An 18,535-nucleotide genomic window follows, 5' to 3' on the forward strand; every position below is an offset into this window, starting at 1 on the left:
CTAGTAAGCAGAACTGGACTATGAGGGATTCTTTTTATCTGGGCTAAAGGGAGTCTCTGGGCCTAGAATCAGACTGTCAAGATTAAGAATTCTTTGTCCTAATGTCCATCCAAATCTTTATCATCTCTGTCTTACCACCTTGATATTGAATAAAAACCAGTAAAACAGGTAATGGTTAACTTATGCCATGTTCTATTTTAAGCAGTAGCTTTTAAGAAAAAACTCAATCGAAGTTCGTAATGACCCTAAGATGTAAGTACTATTTCACATAGTATTTGTCTTTCAGTAAATTAAGTCACAAAGAAGGTAAAATGCCCACGGTTAATACAGAAAGAGGTAGAACTAGGATTAAAAAACCAAGCAATCTGCCTTTTAGGATTCTTCCTTTTAACTAACACTGTATTACCTTACCAGCAATGAGCAGTGCCTGCGAGTTTGTCCCAGTACTTAGGGAAGAGCTGATTAGCTGTTCTCAGGTTAAAGCAGTTCCGTTGGCTCTACCCTGTACTTCAGGCACTTGGTGGGAGAGCATTGCAAATAGCCAGGTACTACCTCTCAGGTAGGCTTACATCCTGACTTAGAAATTTTTTTTTTTCCCCAGTGGGTTAATGTTGCTTAATCTGGAAACATAATCAGTTTTCAGAGGAGAGTTACGAACTTTGAAATAACAAAAAGTGTGCATGTTCATTTACATTTGCATGTATAAAGCATATATCTGAAGCTTTTTAACATTTCTGAAATTGAGATGCATTTTTATAATGTATGTTTTATATGAGAATTGGGTTTTCACCTGAAAAAAATTGCTGAAGGAATCACGTTGCATCCTAAGGCTTATGATATCTTAGCCTTGAAAAAAATATGATAAATTCACATTTTTCTGGGAAAGGATTCCTAGCTTTCTTGTTCACAAAATTTTCTTTGATTTCCCGACTCACCCCTAAAACTGGCTATGGATTTTTTGACTTACAGTGAAGGCCCGAGCCCCAGATATCATCACACTCCAATAAAAATTCTTATTCTTAATTCTTAATTCATCTTTCAAGAAGAACATTGTTCAACAGTGTGCAATTTTACAGAAGGGAAGCCTTGAGCTCAGCTCTGCTCTGCTCTTACCCGCCTGTCCCCTCTCCTACCACTATCCATTTCTAATCTCAAAAGCAGTTCCAGCATATAGCAGAAAGAAGTGCAGAATTTAACAGGCGAGCTGAAGACAGGCGTCTCAAGTTGTCTGCATGTCATAAATAGAGTAAAAATTCCTGCCCAAGTGAGAAGTGCTTTGTCTCACTGTCTTTTAAAATGTTCAGTGACATGGAAATGTATTAGCAAACCTGTGTCTTCTGATTTGGGGTGAATTACTGTCATATTGCATCTACATTCTGTGACTTACGTTTTTGTCCTAGTGTTTGTCCCAAAGTCAGTCTCATATCTCTGAACTGTAACAAGTCTTGAAAATTTTAAAAACCTATATTGTGTCCTAATATGTACGTAGTTCGAAAGTCTCAACTAAACATTTATAGTTCAGCCATGAAGGTACGGTAGGTCTAAGATTTAGTTAAACGCATTCAGATTCATCAGCACCTACCTATAATATGAAAAGTAGGCCTCGGCGTGCTGATTGCTTATTACAGAATACAGTTTTTTATTTTTGTTTTTAATATACTGTACTGTTGGCACAGTCTGAGATAGCAGTAGTTATTTTTGTAGTAATACCGCTGTTGAATCCTTTTTCCCTTATCTTACACTTGTAGCCATCTATAGGAAACCACATGAAGTCGTCAGTTAAGTATTAGAAAGTTTTTTTATGTTCCTGATTTTAAGTGTATTATCTCAGTTCACAGAGCACAAGTTTAGAGTTATGGACTGGAGTATAACAGAATGAGTAGCTCAAACCATGACATCAGCCTTAGTGTAAATTCTCAACCAAACTCACTGAATTCTCTCCTTCAGGCTATCCGTGCTCAAGCCACTTAAAACCTGTGGGCTATATGCAGAAAATTTTAAGTAGGAAATAGTTATCTTCTACCTTTAAAGTTGTTTGAAAGAGACGAATTTTAATTGTAGGATATAAATCAAGCATATTAAATTAATGTGATTTTATCGATCCTTTACTTACTCCATAGTACCATCATTTCAGGATGTGAGCTGTTCTTTATACAAAATAAACTGAGAACCTTAGAAGATAGAGGTGATGAAGCCTGATACATTTTGTAGTATCTAGTGCATTAGGAATCTTGACGTTTTGTGGCAGCTTAGTCACGTTACTGTGTATTTAACGCTCAGATGTGAAAAAGAGCACAGTTGGGACCTTTTAGAACCAGTTCTGAAAGATGGAAGAAATTGCTGCAGTTGTGGGTAAATGGCAAGAGGTGTACATCAAAGGTATGGATTCTAGAATACTACAAAATAACAATTTGGGAGATATCTCCAACCTCTTGTGGTATAGAAAGTGTTACCCAGTACCTGGTACATAGAAATTTCAGTGAGTGCTTAGTACGTATTATTAGCACTACTTCAGTTAAACCAGTCAGAAGTGTGAGGAAGAGGTTAGCACTTGGAATTACCTACTACTATGGCTGGACTCCAGGCAAGAGTAGTAAAATTCTAAAGAGAAAATGAGATAAGCAGATACATGCAATGAAAATTAAAAGAAAAGCACATATCTGGAGGACAGTTGGAACTATTCTTCCAACTTTCTGTTGGAAAAATACCTTTTGCTTTCATCAGTGGTACTGTCTAACTAGTCTCACTTTTGTCAGTTCCTGTTTTATTTTTAGCATATTTAGTAATCCAAGTGTAACAGTTAAAATAATAAAAGGTAAAGTAATTGGAAAAAGGATTATATTGGGAGTAAAAAAATTTGAAGTCTTAAGTCATTTATGTGTCCTTAGGCAAAATCACCTCTGAGCTTGTGTTTTTAATCTACTAGAGTGCAGCAGGAAAAGATTTTACTAGTATTCTGAAGCATAAATAAGGCATATGCCATCCTGGTTTTTACTGTTATATTACACAAATATGATTTCTAGATGTCTCTATGTTCTTGATTCTTATTTATATTTGAGGAATGTAGAATATGTGTATATTCTTATAATAGAAGTGGTCCTGCAGGTATAGATAGAACTTGTTTTACCTATGAGCCGTGCCTTGTATTTATTCAGTGGCAGAATATATAAAATAATTATTGAAGCACAGAAGATCATGGGAAAAGTAATAGATTATTTAAGGGATAAGGAGAGCATCTTCATATGCTGTAAGGTGGCATGCAGTCTGAGAAGTGTTTAAATATTCATTGATACTCTCAGGTTAAGCATTGTCATCCCACAAAAAATGCCTGTCCTGTGAATATTTCTAATGAGCTAAGAATTAATAATTAGAATTTTTTTATTGCTTTTTGTGTACTACAGGAGTAATACATACACCTTGGGGAAATTTTAAGAATAGAATAGTTTTTGAAAAATCCAAAACCCAGGCCAGGCTTGGTGACTCACACCTGTAATTACAGCACTTTGAGAGTTCAAGACAGTTGGATTATTTGAGTGCAGGAGTTTAAGACCAGCCCGGGCAACATGGCAAAATTCCATCTCTACAAAAAATACAAAAATTTAATTAGGCATGATGGCTCCCCAGTGTAGTCCCAAGTACTTTGGAGGCTGAGGTGGGAGGATTGCTTGAACCTGGGAGTAATTTTTTGTTTCTTGAGAGACAGGATCTTACTCTGTTGGGATTGCAGGGACACACCATCATTGCTTACTGCAACCTCAAACTCCTGGGTGGAGCAACCCGCCAGTCTCAGACTCTGGAATAGCTGGGACTAGAGGCCTCTGTCACCAGACCTAGCTGATGTTTATTTTTGTAAAGATGATGTCTCACCGTGTTGCCCAGGCTGGTCTTGAACTCATTGCCTCCAGCATTCCTCCTGCCTTGGCCTCCCAAAATGTTGGAATTCACTGGCTAGCTACTGCACCAGGCTTAAAGATGGTTTCTGATATTTTCATATGTATGCTGGGATGAACATACTTGTATACTCTTTGATTAATTGGATTAAATTCCTAGACATAGAATTGTTGGGTCAGAGGGTATGCATATTTTAACTTTTAAGCATTTTGCCACACTCCCCTCAAGAAAAATTACAGATTTCTAGTCAAATCAACGAGAGATGAAAAATTTCTCTTTTTAATATGTATTTTAAAAGTTTTTTGTTTAAGTCAAGGGCTGTTGAGGAAACTGGAAGTTGGTAAATCAGAGAAGCATACAAAATACGGGAAAGAGATTGCGGGGTCATTTATTTCTTTGGTGTTGGAATAGTTGTCTTGAAATTAATGTTCTAGTCATACTTACAAATTTAGCAAAAAGTGCTTCTGATCATGGTTTACAGGCACTTCTTGTAACTAGTAATATGTGGTAATACAGGCACCTCCTGTACTAGTATTTAAAACCTCTATCGTGGCTTCCTTGGGATTTAAGATGTTTGTGTTTTGTGGGTAGTTAAGAACTAAAATAGATAACTGCTTGAGAAACGGGCCATCTCCTGCGCATATTCAGTTTAGGAGTAATCTGGAAACCACAAGGATCGTAGACTTGAAAATAACCCCAAGGTGGCAAAGCCATCTCTAAGAACCAGTAGCCTGTGAACACAACACCTCAGAAGAGTCAAATATCCTAATATTTTAAGTCTTTCTGGAAGCCAGCTGTTAGTGGAAGTGTTAGAAAAGAAAAAAAGAAGAAAAACTATAGGAAAGACAGTAGTAGAAAAGGGGGATGATAGGTTGTAGAATGCAAGCAACTTTTTGAAAGTACGTAGAAAACTTGGTGGTTACATTTTATACCTTTAGTGAAATATCATTTTCACATTCCTTGACTCAAGTATGTAGGACTCTTTTGATGGAAAGATACAGAGCTCATACTTTCATGTAACACTATTTTTCAGGGTAACTGAGGTGCAGAGCACCGTGTATCTCATTTTGTTCTCACTAAATCTCTGGATGAAAGTGCATATATTTGATGTGTTGATATTTAAACAGCTGATCTGACTTACAGGAGTTGAACCTTCAGAACTTCGGTAATTTCTATGAAATATAGAGAAATTCAAGAAAATGGTGAAATAGCTGGAAAAATCCTTACCCATTGCTAAATAAGATTACTGAAAGGATTGTTTAGTACAAAGAAGATAGTGATCGTTAAAAGCTACCAAAATTCTACACAGTGTGTTCAACAAAGTAGCTTTCATTCTTCTATCTTTATGGGCAGGATAAATATGAGCCCAGTGATAGTATACTTTTACATGTTACTAGCCTCATACCGTAATTAACTCTTGTATTAGGAGAATAGAAATTAAAATCATGTTTTATATTAAATATTACATCAGCCTCTGGTTTCCTAGTCATGTCCTCACATGAGATATCAAATAGGTACTTAAGTAAGTATGAAACTCAGAAAAAGTTTTCTCAAACAAGGAACTGAAATCTAGCCTGTCATCAGGAACTTTTAGACAGAATCAAACCCAAGGCAACTTAAAAGCATGCAGTATATAAATCTTCGTGTACCTTTGTAGCTGTATATTAGGCATGTCCTCATAGTATCCACCAAGTAAAGATTGTTTTTGTACTTAGAAGACATGGAACACTTCAGAAGAGTTTTCATAAAAAGGTCCAACACTTAATCTATAGCATTCCGCTTAGAGTTTTGCAGATTGATTGTTGGAAATAGCAATACACAGTCAGTTTTTCCTGCTGTGTAAGCTCATCAAAAACAGTGATTTCAGTTTCCTATCTCTAGCACCTTCTCTGGCACCTGATGCAAAAGTGCATTGAATGTTTGTTTGCTGAGTTAATAACTGAGCAGAAGGTTGTCACAGTACGTATGGCCAAGAAGGCAATTGTTCACCTTCCTGATTCCCATAGGTCTCAGTTAAATAATTTTCTAAAACTGTTTTTAGTGTGGCAGTCAGTTAAAAAAACAAACCCCCCTATGTATGCTGTGCCCTGTTACTGGAAAATCACTTTGAATACTATTTAAGAGTTGGAGACAATGACAAATTGTAGAATCATTTTATATACAAAATGAAAAACAACATTTAAGTTAGTCTGCCATAGAATCAAATAGTATTTTTTGTACATTTATTGTTTCTGTTAATTATTCAGCTGGATTACTACAATAATCCAAAAATGCTAATAAGTGTATCTAACTTTGTAGTTGTTAAGTCGCTTTACTTTTTTTCTGTCTCAGCCCAGAAGAATCAGTGCAGTTTCTGTGGCAGAGCGAGTTGCATTTGAAAGAGGAGAAGAGCCTGGAAAAAGCTGTGGCTACAGTGTTCGATTTGAGTCTATACTTCCTCGTCCTCATGCCAGTATAATGTTTTGTACTGTAGGTCAGTAATGTATTTTGATCTTTCATTTGAGGTCCATATTGTGGTGTTAGTGAAGAAAACTTGATAGCGGAACAGAATGACTGGAAATAAATAATGAGTCAGTCTCAGATTTCTCGTTTAAATAAAACTTGGCAGTTTTTTCCTTCGTGGAAAGTATGATATACCCATTAGATCTTGTAGCTTAGAGAAAATGAAATCATAAAATCATTGAAAACTATATTTCATAGTACATTACCACTTTTTAATAGTTTAAGTGTAAATGTGATTGTTTTCTAAAATGATGCTGGGGTATCCTAGTTGAAATATAATTATTCAGAGATTTGCTTCTTTGAACTTTTCTATAGTTTGTTGCTTGTTTTTCTTTTCAAGGTGTACTCCTAAGAAAATTAGAAGCAGGCATTCGAGGAATCAGTCATGTAATTGTAGATGAAATACATGAAAGAGACATTAATGTAAGTAACTTGAGAGGTACAATAAGGTACTAATTCTGCTATTTCTAACAGAAATTAGTAGAATGTCTTTGCTTTGTTTTCCATTTCCGTTTTTATCATTATCAAAACCATGAACTTCAATCACTAAGATGTTGAAAATCCTTTTTTAGCGAGATTCTTCAATCTTTTTTTTTTTTTTCCCCGTATTAAACTTTACACAAAGCATTCTGGAGGTGAAGACCTGTATCGTAAAGTATAACTGCAATAATAGCTGGCATAATTCAGCAATTGAACTAATGATTTATGACTAAATAGCTGATGGAATTTTTATGATTCATTTTTCCTTGAATTGGAAGTTTATGATAGATTTTATAATGGTTTTTTTTTTTTTTTTTTTTTTGAGACAGATTCTCACTCTGTCACCCAGGCTGGAGTGCAGTGGCACGATCTCGGCTCACAGCAACCTCCACCTCCCGCATTCAGGCAATTCTGTCTCAGCCTCCTGAGTAGCTGGGACACCATGCCTGATCGATTTTTGTATTTTCAGTAGAGACAGGGTTTCATCATGATGGTCAGGCTGGTATCGAACTCCTGACCTCAGGTGATCCACCTGCCTTAGCCTCCCAAAATGCTGGGATTACAGGCATGAGCCATTGTGCCTAGCCTATAATTAAGAGTCTTTTTAGATGCTTTCAGCTCTGATCTTTTCAGATGTTAATGAGAATCATGCCAAAATTAGGAAGAAACTAGAATTTATTTCCAACCCCTCTTTTGGTCCTTGGCAAAACCTGTGTAAAATCAACTTGCTATGCAATTAAGTGATATGAAACAATATCCAAGCCAAGTAGTATAGTGTCTTTCAAAGATTTCAGTGCATGGGCAGCATGCTTATATAAACTGTCAACTGTGACTCAAAGCATTTCTTCTTTTTTTTTTTCTTCTCCCATCCCCCATCCTGAAGTTACCCAGGCCATAAGTTCAGTCAATCATTAGCAAACACAAGACATAACTTCAGAGTTTCTAAGTATTTTAGGAGTTATATACCAGGAAAGGGGGTCAAAGACCAAATATGTATTTCATAATATCACAAGTCATAAAATTGAATAGTACTCAGCAACAAAAAGAAATAAAGTACTGATTCATCATCCATCAGTATAGATAAATTTTAAAACATTATTCTAAAAGAAATAAGTTAGAGACAAGAATACTTACCATATAATTTTATGCATATGAAATTTTAGAAAAAAGCAAATCTGGTCTGTGGTGACAAATCAGTAGTGTCCAGGGATTGGGAATTTCCCAATTTCAAGCATAACAGTAAAAAAAATTTAACTGTTATGCTTGAAATGTGACATTATTTGATGTACTTTTTATTTAATAAAATTTAAAATAAGGTTAATAAAAGGATTTGAATTTTAGATCTTATGATAGATAATCTGTAACACATAATTTTTTTTTTTTTTTTTGAGGCGGAGCCTCACCCTTATTACCCAGGCTAGAGTGCAATGGTGCGATCTCGGCTCACTGCAACCTCTGCCTCCCAGGTTTAAGCGATTCTCCTTGCCTCAGCCTCTGAAGTAGCTGGGATTACAGGTGCCTGCCACCAGGCCTGGCTAATTTTTTGTATTTTTAGTAGAGATAGGATTTCACCATGTTGGCCAGGCTGGTCTCAAACTCCTAACCTCAGGTGATCCACCCTCCTGGCCTCAAAGCATTTCTTAAAAATTTCTCCTCTCACTTTTTTATCTGTTGTTGTTAAACATCTTGAGTTTTGGCAAAACTAAGCTAAAGCAAATAGATGGGTTAATGTAGCTGTGTTCTTAGGGTTTAAATTATTCCAAACACTGGAATAATGTCATGGATTATCCTTGGTATTTTTGTAAAACAGTAAGTGGTTTTGGTCAGCTTAAAAGACTTAGGATGTAAGTAAGTCTGGGCCAGGCACGGTGACTCACGCCTTTAATCCTAGCACTTTGGGAGGCTGAGGTGAATGGGTCTCTGGAGGTCTGTGTACTATTCACAGTGAAACCTTGTCCGGTCCAGTCCTGTCCAGTTTGGTCTGGTCTTGACCAGTCTTGTCTGGTCATTTCCGGTTCAGTCCGGTCTGGTTCAGTCCAGTCCTGACCAGTCTTATCTGGTTCAGCCCAGTCTTGTCTGGTTTGGTCCGATCTTGTCTTGGAGTTTCCCTCTTCTGCACAGGCTAGAGTAAAGTTGCTGCATCTCAGCTCACTGCAACCTTCACCCCCGAGTTCAAGCAGTTCTGCCTCAGCCTACAAGTAGCTGGATTGTAGGCGCCCACCACCACACCTGGCTAATTTTTGTATTTTTAGTAGAGACGGGGTTTCACCATGTCCAAGCTGGACTTGAACTGACCTCAGGTGATCCGCCTACCTCGGCCTCCCAAAGTACTGGAATTTACAGGTGTGAGCCACCGTGCCCCACCTGCAGAAGCTTTTCACATTCTCTTTCAAGAATCTTACCTAGTTCTGTCACCTGACATAGAACACCCAAGTGCACTTATATGCCAATTACTACAAATAATAGAATTTAACAATATGGCTGGATAAAAGGTTAATATACCAAAGGCAGTTGCATTTTTTATACTTACACAAATAGCTGGAATAAAACTTAAAGAAAAATATCAGTGCAGTAGTCAAAGTTTTCAGTACCTAAGAATAAACAACAAAAACATGCAAGATCTCGACAAGAAAAATAAGTTTTATTACAGAACACTGAAAAAGAAAAGACCATGTTTATATATAGAAGGATTTAATAGCATATCAGTTATTTTCAAGTTGATTCACATTTTGAATGCAATTCTAATTAAAATCCCAGCAGGGTTTTCCATATAACTTGATGAGGTGATTATAAATACTTAAAAAGATAGATTTATGGCCCCAAATAGCCAGTACTTCTAAAGAAGAGCAGAATGGAGAATCTTTCCTTCCAGATAACAAGACTTGTTTTGAAGCTAAAGTAATCGAGACAGTGAGGTACATGAGTTGACAAATGGGATAAGGCAGGGCACAACACATTGTATGTTGTATGTTACATAGGAGACGGTGGTGGCATGTCAGATCAGTGAGAAAGGGAATAAGCAATTAAGTAAATGGAACCGGAAACTAATGTTTATTTCAAAGTAGTTGAAATCGGTTCCCTACCTCATAACTAAGTACAAAAATCAACTCCATATAGATTGAGAACTTTAAATATGTTGATGTGAGTTTTTCAAACACTGAAGTAGAAAATACAAAAATATAAATAAGCGTCTTCCAGACAGTACTGTCCAAAAGAAGTATGTAAGCCACATAATTTAAATTTTTCTAATATGTTTAAAAACACGCAGTTAATTTTAAAAGTTACATTTGAGATATTTTGCATTCTTTTTCTTCATATGATGTCTTCAAAATTTGGTATGTGTTTTACATTTAGAGTACATCTCAATTCAGATTAATGCCATTGTATTGGGCAGCATAGTCTTAAACCTTCTGAAAGGATTGCTGAAAACATGAAATGCACTAACTTTGAAATAAAAGATCAGTGTTTTCTTCTATATTAAAATTAAGGTCATTTGTTTAATCAGAAGATACTTTAAGGAAAACCACAAGCTCGAAGATTCCAATATGTTAGTATAGGAATATATAAGCAGCTTTTACAAATCAGTAAGAAAAGTTTAAACAACTTAGTAGAAAAATGAGCAAAAATACAGGCAATTTATAGAAGAGGAAACATTTGGCTAATAAACATGGAGATAATCTCGTTGGGACTAATAGGAAAGTGTAGGTCTAGATCACAACAAATAGTTAAGCATTGTCTCCTTAAGTTCTTAGCAATGCTGTTGTATGTAAAAAAGGAAATCCCAACACAGCATAAAATATGCATTCCCATAAAGTAAGTAAAATTTAAAAATACAGTTGGCCGAGGCAGATGGATCACTTGAGGCCAGGAGTTTGAGACCAACCTGGCCAATATGGCTTGGCTCACCGCAGCCTCTCCCTCCCGGGTTCAAGTGATTATCCTGCCTCAACCTCCCAAGTACCTGGGATTACAGGCATGTGCCACCACACTGGGCTAGTTTTGTATTTTTAGTAGAAACAGGGTTTCTCCATGTTGGTCAGGCTGGTCTCAAACTCCTGACCTCAGATGTTCCACCTGCCTTGACCTCCCAAAATGCTGGGATTACAGGTGTGAGCCACCGAGCCCGGCCAATAGCACTCATTTCTAATCTCCACAACTGTTAGGCTTACAACTGTTCTTAAAAATTGCTGGCCGGGCACGGTGGCTCAGAACGCCTGTAATCCCAGCACCTTGGGAAGCCGAGACGGGCGGATCACGAGGTTAGGAGATCGAGACCATCCTGGCTAACACGGTGAAACTCCGTCTCTTCTAAAATACAAAAATTAGCCAGGCGCGGTGGCGGACGCCTGTAGTCTCAGCTATACGGGAGGTTGAGGCAGGAGAATGGCTTGAACCTGGGAGGCGGAGCTTGCAGTGAGTGGAGATGGCGCCACTGCACTCCAGCCTGGGCAACAGAGCGAGACTCCGTCTCAGAAAAAAAAAAAAATTGTTACTGATATCTTAAAAATTGATAAAGGACCCACTGTGGTCCCTTATCTTGCACTTCTATGAGCCATCTAAGAAACTGAATTTAATTGATGTCTTGTGGCTGTATAACTCTTTCAGGTGTAGCTTGTTGTATAAACTTAATGTAATTTCAAACATTTTGTTTGTGTTTTAATAGACTGACTTCCTTCTGGTAGTGCTGCGTGATGTGGTTCAGGCTTATCCTGAAGTTCGCATTGTTCTTATGTCCGCTACTATTGATACCAGCATGTTCTGTGAATATTTCTTCAATTGCCCCATCATTGAAGTTTATGGGAGGACTTACCCAGTTCAAGGTAATATTGTGGGGGCGGTATAGGAACAGCTTTTGTACAGTAGGGTTTGTATTTTCTTAATCCTGGAGATTGGAGGTATGATTTAAAGAATACTTAAAATACAGACCAAATTATAGTATCAAATGTATCATAGCATATTTGAGGAGTTTCTTACCTGTAATTTTTATACAGTAGTGAGTACAGTCTGAGAAATGAGACCAGGTTTCATTTGCTACTTGAGTAGTTTGCATATCCACTAAGTTTCCAGGCCTTTACTTATGAAGCCAAACTTTTAAAAATTAAAATGTATGATCAAAGGGAAATCACTGTGGTGTATAGGTAATTATGGGAATTACTATTAAAAGTTTACGCAGCCAGGATCAAATTAAGAATCCTTTTTAGAGCCTGAGCAACTAGATTTTGAATTAAGATTAAGGGACTCATATCAAGGTTATATATTTCTGATAAGTGAGAGTTATTTAGTATCTTTTTGTTTTTCTGAGACAGGGTCTCACTCTGTCGCCCAGACTGGAGTGTAGTGATGCCGTGGCTCACTGCAACCTCTGACTCCCAGGCTCAACCAGTCCTCCCATCTCAGCTTCCTGAGTACCTGGGACTACCGGTGCACACCGCCGCGCCTGGCTAATTTCTGTATATTTTGTAGAGACAAGGTCTCACCATGTTGCCCAAGCTGGTCTCAAAGTTATGAACTCAGGCGTTCAGGCGGTCAGCCTGCCTCAGCCTCCCAAAGTGCTGGGATTACAGTCTAGAGCCACTGCGCCCAGCCTTCTTTACTATCTTTAGGAGTTGTTATCACAGTTTTCTAGGATAGTCATCTGGTAGTTGTGGGGGAATAAAAAGAATTATGGCACATTCTAATTGAGGGCATGAAAATAAGAGAGAAACAGTGTAGATAGATATGAAGTGATGTTATGGCTAAGCCAGTGTAATTCACTGGGGTGCAGGTTAATTCTAAAGCTGCTGAATATGTGTACTGGAATTGACATATAAGTAAATGAATGGCAAGTGGTGGGAGCTCAGTTTCTTACTACTAGAAAGAGAAGGATAAGTGGGATTGCCAGAACAAACCATATGGTACTGGATTATACTCAAAGAGATCGGTATGAACTGTGTTTAGCTAAATGGAGATACAAGTGGATAGATACAGAAATAATTACAGGTAGATGTGGATACATGTGTTAGTATACATACACATTTTTTCCTAACTCTGTGCGCTGAGTGGGAGTAGAAGCGGTGACACCCGATAGGGATATGCCCCACATCCAGATTTTGTTTTTAATGCCCTTCTCCAGTTAAAGGAACCAGAGAAATGGCTGCTGCTAGGATGAAACAGTATATACAAAAATGAGCCTGGAACATCTTGTCCCTTAAAATAAGGAAGTGCCTAAAAGCCCATAACGATGGGGATAAGGAGACACAGGAGCCAACTTGAAAGAGCTCCCAATGGCCAAAGCTGGAACAGTTTGAGGAAAAAAAATAACATGGTATTAGATTACCAAAATATAAAATACGCATGTGTCTATACTGCTATTTAAATAAGTGGTTTAATAAAAAGAGTAGCGACAAGTGTCTCTTACAAAAGAATTTTAAATTATTTATGTAAATGGTCTCCCCACTTTTCAAACAAGTGGGCCTGAACTACCTAAGCCTTGAGTGGGCTGCGTTTAATAACTTCTAAAGAGTACAGTGTGGGAAGAAGGGAAAATGAGTAACTTTACGGCGGAGAAACTTGGCAGGCAGTACCACAGGTGATCAGGTTTTAACATCATGAGGAGTAAGTCATATTGATAAGATGTGCCCTTAAATATGATGTGATGGGCCGGGCGCGGTGGCTCAAACCTGTAATCCCAGCACTTTGGGAGGCCGAGACGGGCGGATCACGAGGTCAGGAGATCGAGACCATCCTGGCTAACACGGTGAAACCCCGTCTCTACTAAAAAAATACAAAAAGCTGGCCGGGCGAGGTGGCGGGCGCCTGTAGTCTCAGCTACTCGGGAGGCTGAGGCAGGAGAATGGCGTGAACCCGGGAGGCGGAACTTGCAGTGAGCTGAGATCCGGCCACTGCATTCCAGCCTGGGCCACAGAGCGAGACTCCATCTCAAAAAAAAAAAAAAAAAAATGATGTGATGAGAATGGCACTTTGGGAGTCTTGGATATAGAGGATGTTTCGATTATAAAGACATTCTGGGGCCATCTGAGAATCTCGGGCATAATTGATCAACAGATCTTCCAGTCCTTGCATTGAGATCCTTCTTCAGATTAACTAGAAGCCGTTTTGTGTGTGCGTACTGATAGAGGAAGGATGGACTATGGTATATTGTATTGAAGTTACTTCTTTCATGTATAACTCCCACACAGTGGAAGTGTATAGATAAACGTTTGGTTGAATGTTACACAGAGGATACCCCAACTGACTCTGTGGGAACATGTATAAAAGATACCTCACCCTCCTTCAGTGTCTAAGAGAGGGAAACACTGAATTTGATTAGGAAAATAAGGTTATTGCTACTGGAATTTTTTGGCATTTGTGAAGAATCAGACTGGAGGGGTATTAAAGTAGTTTTGAACTGTAAATTAACAAATGAATTTGAGTCTGCCCCATTATGAAAGTTGATAGTACTTAACCTGACTGGATTGTCCCTGGCAGAATATTTTCTGGAAGACTGCATTCAGATGACCCACTTTGTTCCTCCACCAAAAGACAAGAAGAAGAAGGATAAGGATGATGATGGTGGTGAGGATGATGATGTAAGTGAATTTCATGAAGAATTTCCATTATGGGCAAGTTGTCAATGCAGAGAAAAAATGAGTTAATATAACATGCAGTGTATTAGCATTACAGAAAACTTTTTTAAAAACTCTAATGTCTGCCTTTGGATTAATTGATGTATTTTACTGCAAAAAATTCCAGGTTCAGTGACAAGCTATTTTCTATCGCGAGTTAAATTATTTCTGGCGTAAAGGTCAAAAGAAAGAGAAGAAAGAATACGATGTTTAAAGGCCAGGCATGGTTAGAGACAACACTGCTGTATAAGGTTTTGCTACTCAAAGTGTTTTCAGTAGGCTGCAGCACCTGGGAAACTGGTAGAAAGGCAGAATCCTGTGCCCCACCCTAGATCTACTGAATCAGAATCTACAGTTTAACAAGATCCCCAAGTGATCTGTATATACAATAAAGTTTAAGAGACAGCAGCTATAGCTTTAGCTACAGGAGACTGGAGATGACATTATCAGGTGGATGGAGTATTAAATCAGGGAGCAATGAGGGATTTCCTAGGAGAAACAGGAAAGACTTTGTAGTGTTTGAGAGTTGGACAAATGATAGTATAAAAATGAATTATCTGGAAATATAGACTGAGCCAGCCAGCAATACAGAATTTGCTAGAAAACCTAAGATTATATCTTTTTAATCAAAAGATCTGAAGATGTAAATGAACAGCAGATTAGAAAATTTAGCAGGAAAAAAACAATTGTAACAACTTTCTCAACTAGTTTTATCATTGATTCTAATGTAAACTTTTTGGAGAATACCACATTATTTCAGTAATAGTAAAAGAGAAATGTACTCAGTAGAAGGCTCCATGAGAGGTTTGAGTCAAATTTAAAAGTTTGTTCTTGGGTTTTAGTCCTATCCTGTGAGAAGTACTAGTTAGTAGAAAAGTTCGGTATATTGATGTAAGCTCTGTGTTTTTGGAAATTAAATTTCTTCTGTATTCTATAGTGTGTGACTAGTCAACTAGAATAAATAATGACATTATAAGTCATTAGAGTCAGTGGAAGAAATCTAGAAGACTTATCTCATGAGCTGTAGTAACTGAGACAGTCCAAAATATGTCTCCCCATTTTTTACAGGCAAATTGCAACTTGATCTGTGGTGATGAATATGGTCCAGAAACAAGGTTGAGCATGTCTCAATTGAACGAAAAGGAAACTCCTTTTGAACTCATCGAAGCTCTACTTAAGTACATTGAAACCCTTAATGTTCCTGGAGCTGTGTTGGTTTTTTTGCCTGGCTGGAATTTGATTTATACTATGCAGAAGCATTTGGAAATGAATCCACATTTTGGTATGAATCTTTGAATTCTCATGTATTTGAGAGTGAAAATGAATGTTTTTGCTAGTGCCTTAGCCAGTATGTGAAAACAAAATTTTATGTTGTCTCTACCTTTGAATAAAAGTATGTATAATGGAGAGCTGTTTGAAACCAGCTCCTGTTTTTAGTCCCTGATTGTTCTGTATTGTTATATAGGAAGCCATCGGTATCAGATTCTACCTCTGCATTCTCAGATTCCTCGAGAGGAACAGCGCAAAGTGTTTGATCCAGTACCAGTTGGAGTGACCAAGGTAAATATTAAACATCACAGTGATGGGACTGGAAGTGAGGTAGATACTAAACAAATGTTACAGGCCTTCAAAGAGCTAACCAAAAAATTGTAACCCATCGAAATTGAGGAAGAAAAAAGGAGTCTTCTCATTCTGAGCTTAGTAGATGGTTCATTAATCAGTTATTGGGTGATCTTTTTAGGACTTCTGTAATTTTCTTGTCATTTGTTACATAAGGAAATCAGTCCTTTCAAGTATGTAATAAGAATGTAATTTTTCTTTCTTCACAGGTTATTTTGTCCACAAATATTGCTGAAACAAGCATTACCATAAACGATGTTGTTTATGTCATTGACTCCTGCAAGTAAGTTACTGGGAAACCTATTTGCCTGTTCCAGTATTACCAACTGGAAACTTCTTAACAGAATCAAAAACACCTTATTTTTAAACTCCTGTGTTCTCATATCTCCAAAATTATTGTGCATCTATATAGCATTATAGGTAATTGATAATTAAGAGTAGTTACTTGTGTTGATTACTGCAAATCAGTTATGGTAGAAAGTGACAAAGCTTGAAACTAACTGATGATTACTTCTCATTGCTCTTGGCTGCTGGTGTTTCGCTTATTTCCCATTGGGTATTTCCATTGATCTCTGACATACTATAGCATGCTATTTGATCAATAAAGATAACCAGTGTTTAGCACATGACAAATATCCTACCTTGAAGGACCCTCCTTTATGGATTAAAGGTCTTCATTTTGGTATGAGATGAGCCTGGAAAATATGCCAGGAGGCATTCTGTGTAGATAGATAACAGGCGTTACATGGTAATTGATCAATTGAAAGGACAAAAACGTTGAAACTTGGTTATATCTGGCCAACTTGTGCCCCATAACTTCTCTGTATAATTCCTTAGTGTGTCCTGACAATGAAAACAATTTGCTGCCAACATCCGTTTTAGGAAATGTTAAATAGCATTCTGTGCCAGTCCCAGTAGTTCAGTGGCAGCTGTCTCTGTATGTAACATTGAAGGAATCTGAGGTTGCTTGGGGGTTCAGAAGGACCACACAGTCATTCACTACATATAGATATCCTAAAAGTTACACTAAACTTTGGAATAGAGATGACTGAAATAATTATTTTATTTTGTGTATGTGCCATATTCCATTTAAATGCTTTGCATTTGTTAATTTACTTAACGTTTACCAAAAAAAAAAAAAAAACTCTTATAAGGTAGGTAATGGCATAGAAAGTTTGGCCAAGGCAGTTCAGTTGGTAAGTGGCAGGTGGATGTTACATTGCGTTTCAGTAGGTTGACAACTAGGAGTGTGCAGTCAAATTGATAATTTTTACTTGTGCCATTCATGAATAGACATCACAAGTAGGCATGACTTTAACTACATAGTGGAAAGGACTCACTACTTAGTGGATATGTAATAGTTATTGATAATACACATGAGTCTTAGAATTAACCAGTCTTTCCTATGTAGGCAGAAAGTGAAGCTCTTCACTGCTCACAACAATATGACCAACTATGCTACAGTATGGGCATCAAAAACAAACCTTGAGCAGCGGAAAGGGCGAGCTGGCCGAGTACGGCCTGGATTCTGCTTTCACCTGTGCAGCCGAGCTCGTTTTGAGAGGTAAGACCAATTCTTGACCTTTAGTAAGGGATTTTTGTTCTGTTCTCTGTAGGGACCCCAGACATATGCAGTTATGTAAACCTGCGAATTTAAGCTGATCTAAGTTTTGCCAGCCATGTTGGAATCAGGTGTAAATGTTTCTTAAGAATCTTCATCATGAATCATTTATAGAGAATAAGCCAGAATTAGAAATATGGAGACCTAGATTTTAATAATATTTGTGTCTAATATGTTGTATAACACTAAGTGGTTACTCCTTAAGCCTGAGTTTTCCTCATTCTATACAATACTAAGTTACTTAATCTCTCTTGTTTCCTCAGTTGTAAAAAGAATATGGTAAATAATGACTAACCCATAGGATTAGTATAAGAAATTAAATGAGTTAATAATGTAAAATACTTTGAACAGTGTCTGGCACATCATGATCTCCCAATAAGTGTTTGCTATTGCTAATTTATACAGGTCAAATATCTCTTTTAAAACTGAAATACTTGGGACCAGAAGTGGATTTTGATTTATTTGTAATATTTGCATTGTATTTACCAGTTTGGCCATCCCTAATCTGAAAACATGAAATCCAAAACGCTCTAGTGAGCATTTCCTTTAAGTGTCATGTCAGAAGTCAAAAAGTTTTGGATTTTAAAGAGTTACATCTGTAAGAGCTTTTCTAGTGGCACTAAAATTACATGAACTAGGAAGGTGGGAGGTTGTAGAGAAATGTTAGTATGAGTTATCCTACAAAAAGTGGTGTTGTCGTTTTTAACCCATGTTTGTCAGCAGGCAAGGCCTGAGGAGACCATGGGTGGAGCTAATAGCATTCGAGATTTTGGATAATATTTTCATTTTTCTTCTCAGCTGGAAAGGCCATCAAGCT

At 37.4% G+C, this 18,535-nt stretch overlaps 1 protein-coding gene across 3 annotated transcripts in view; it reads left to right on the forward strand.

The window, feature by feature from the left end:
- DHX9 (DEAH (Asp-Glu-Ala-His) box helicase 9) overlaps positions 1-18,535 on the forward strand; it is a 48,425-nt gene that overhangs the window by 22,054 nt on the left and 7,836 nt on the right. For all 3 annotated transcript variants that reach the window (XM_011995330.1, XM_011995328.1, XM_011995329.1), the window contains 8 exons: positions 6,223-6,364; positions 6,734-6,816; positions 11,537-11,693; positions 14,341-14,441; positions 15,546-15,759; positions 15,943-16,037; positions 16,307-16,380; positions 17,509-17,661. In XM_011995330.1, the coding sequence (XP_011850720.1) occupies positions 6,223-6,364; positions 6,734-6,816; positions 11,537-11,693; positions 14,341-14,441; positions 15,546-15,759; positions 15,943-16,037; positions 16,307-16,380; positions 17,509-17,661 (1,019 nt within the window). The remainder of the gene's footprint in view (positions 1-6,222; positions 6,365-6,733; positions 6,817-11,536; positions 11,694-14,340; positions 14,442-15,545; positions 15,760-15,942; positions 16,038-16,306; positions 16,381-17,508; positions 17,662-18,535) is intronic.

Source organism: Mandrillus leucophaeus, unplaced genomic scaffold (genome assembly GCF_000951045.1).
Source record: "Mandrillus leucophaeus isolate KB7577 unplaced genomic scaffold, Mleu.le_1.0 Scaffold484, whole genome shotgun sequence".
NCBI classification, from domain to species: Eukaryota; Metazoa; Chordata; class Mammalia; order Primates; family Cercopithecidae; genus Mandrillus; species Mandrillus leucophaeus.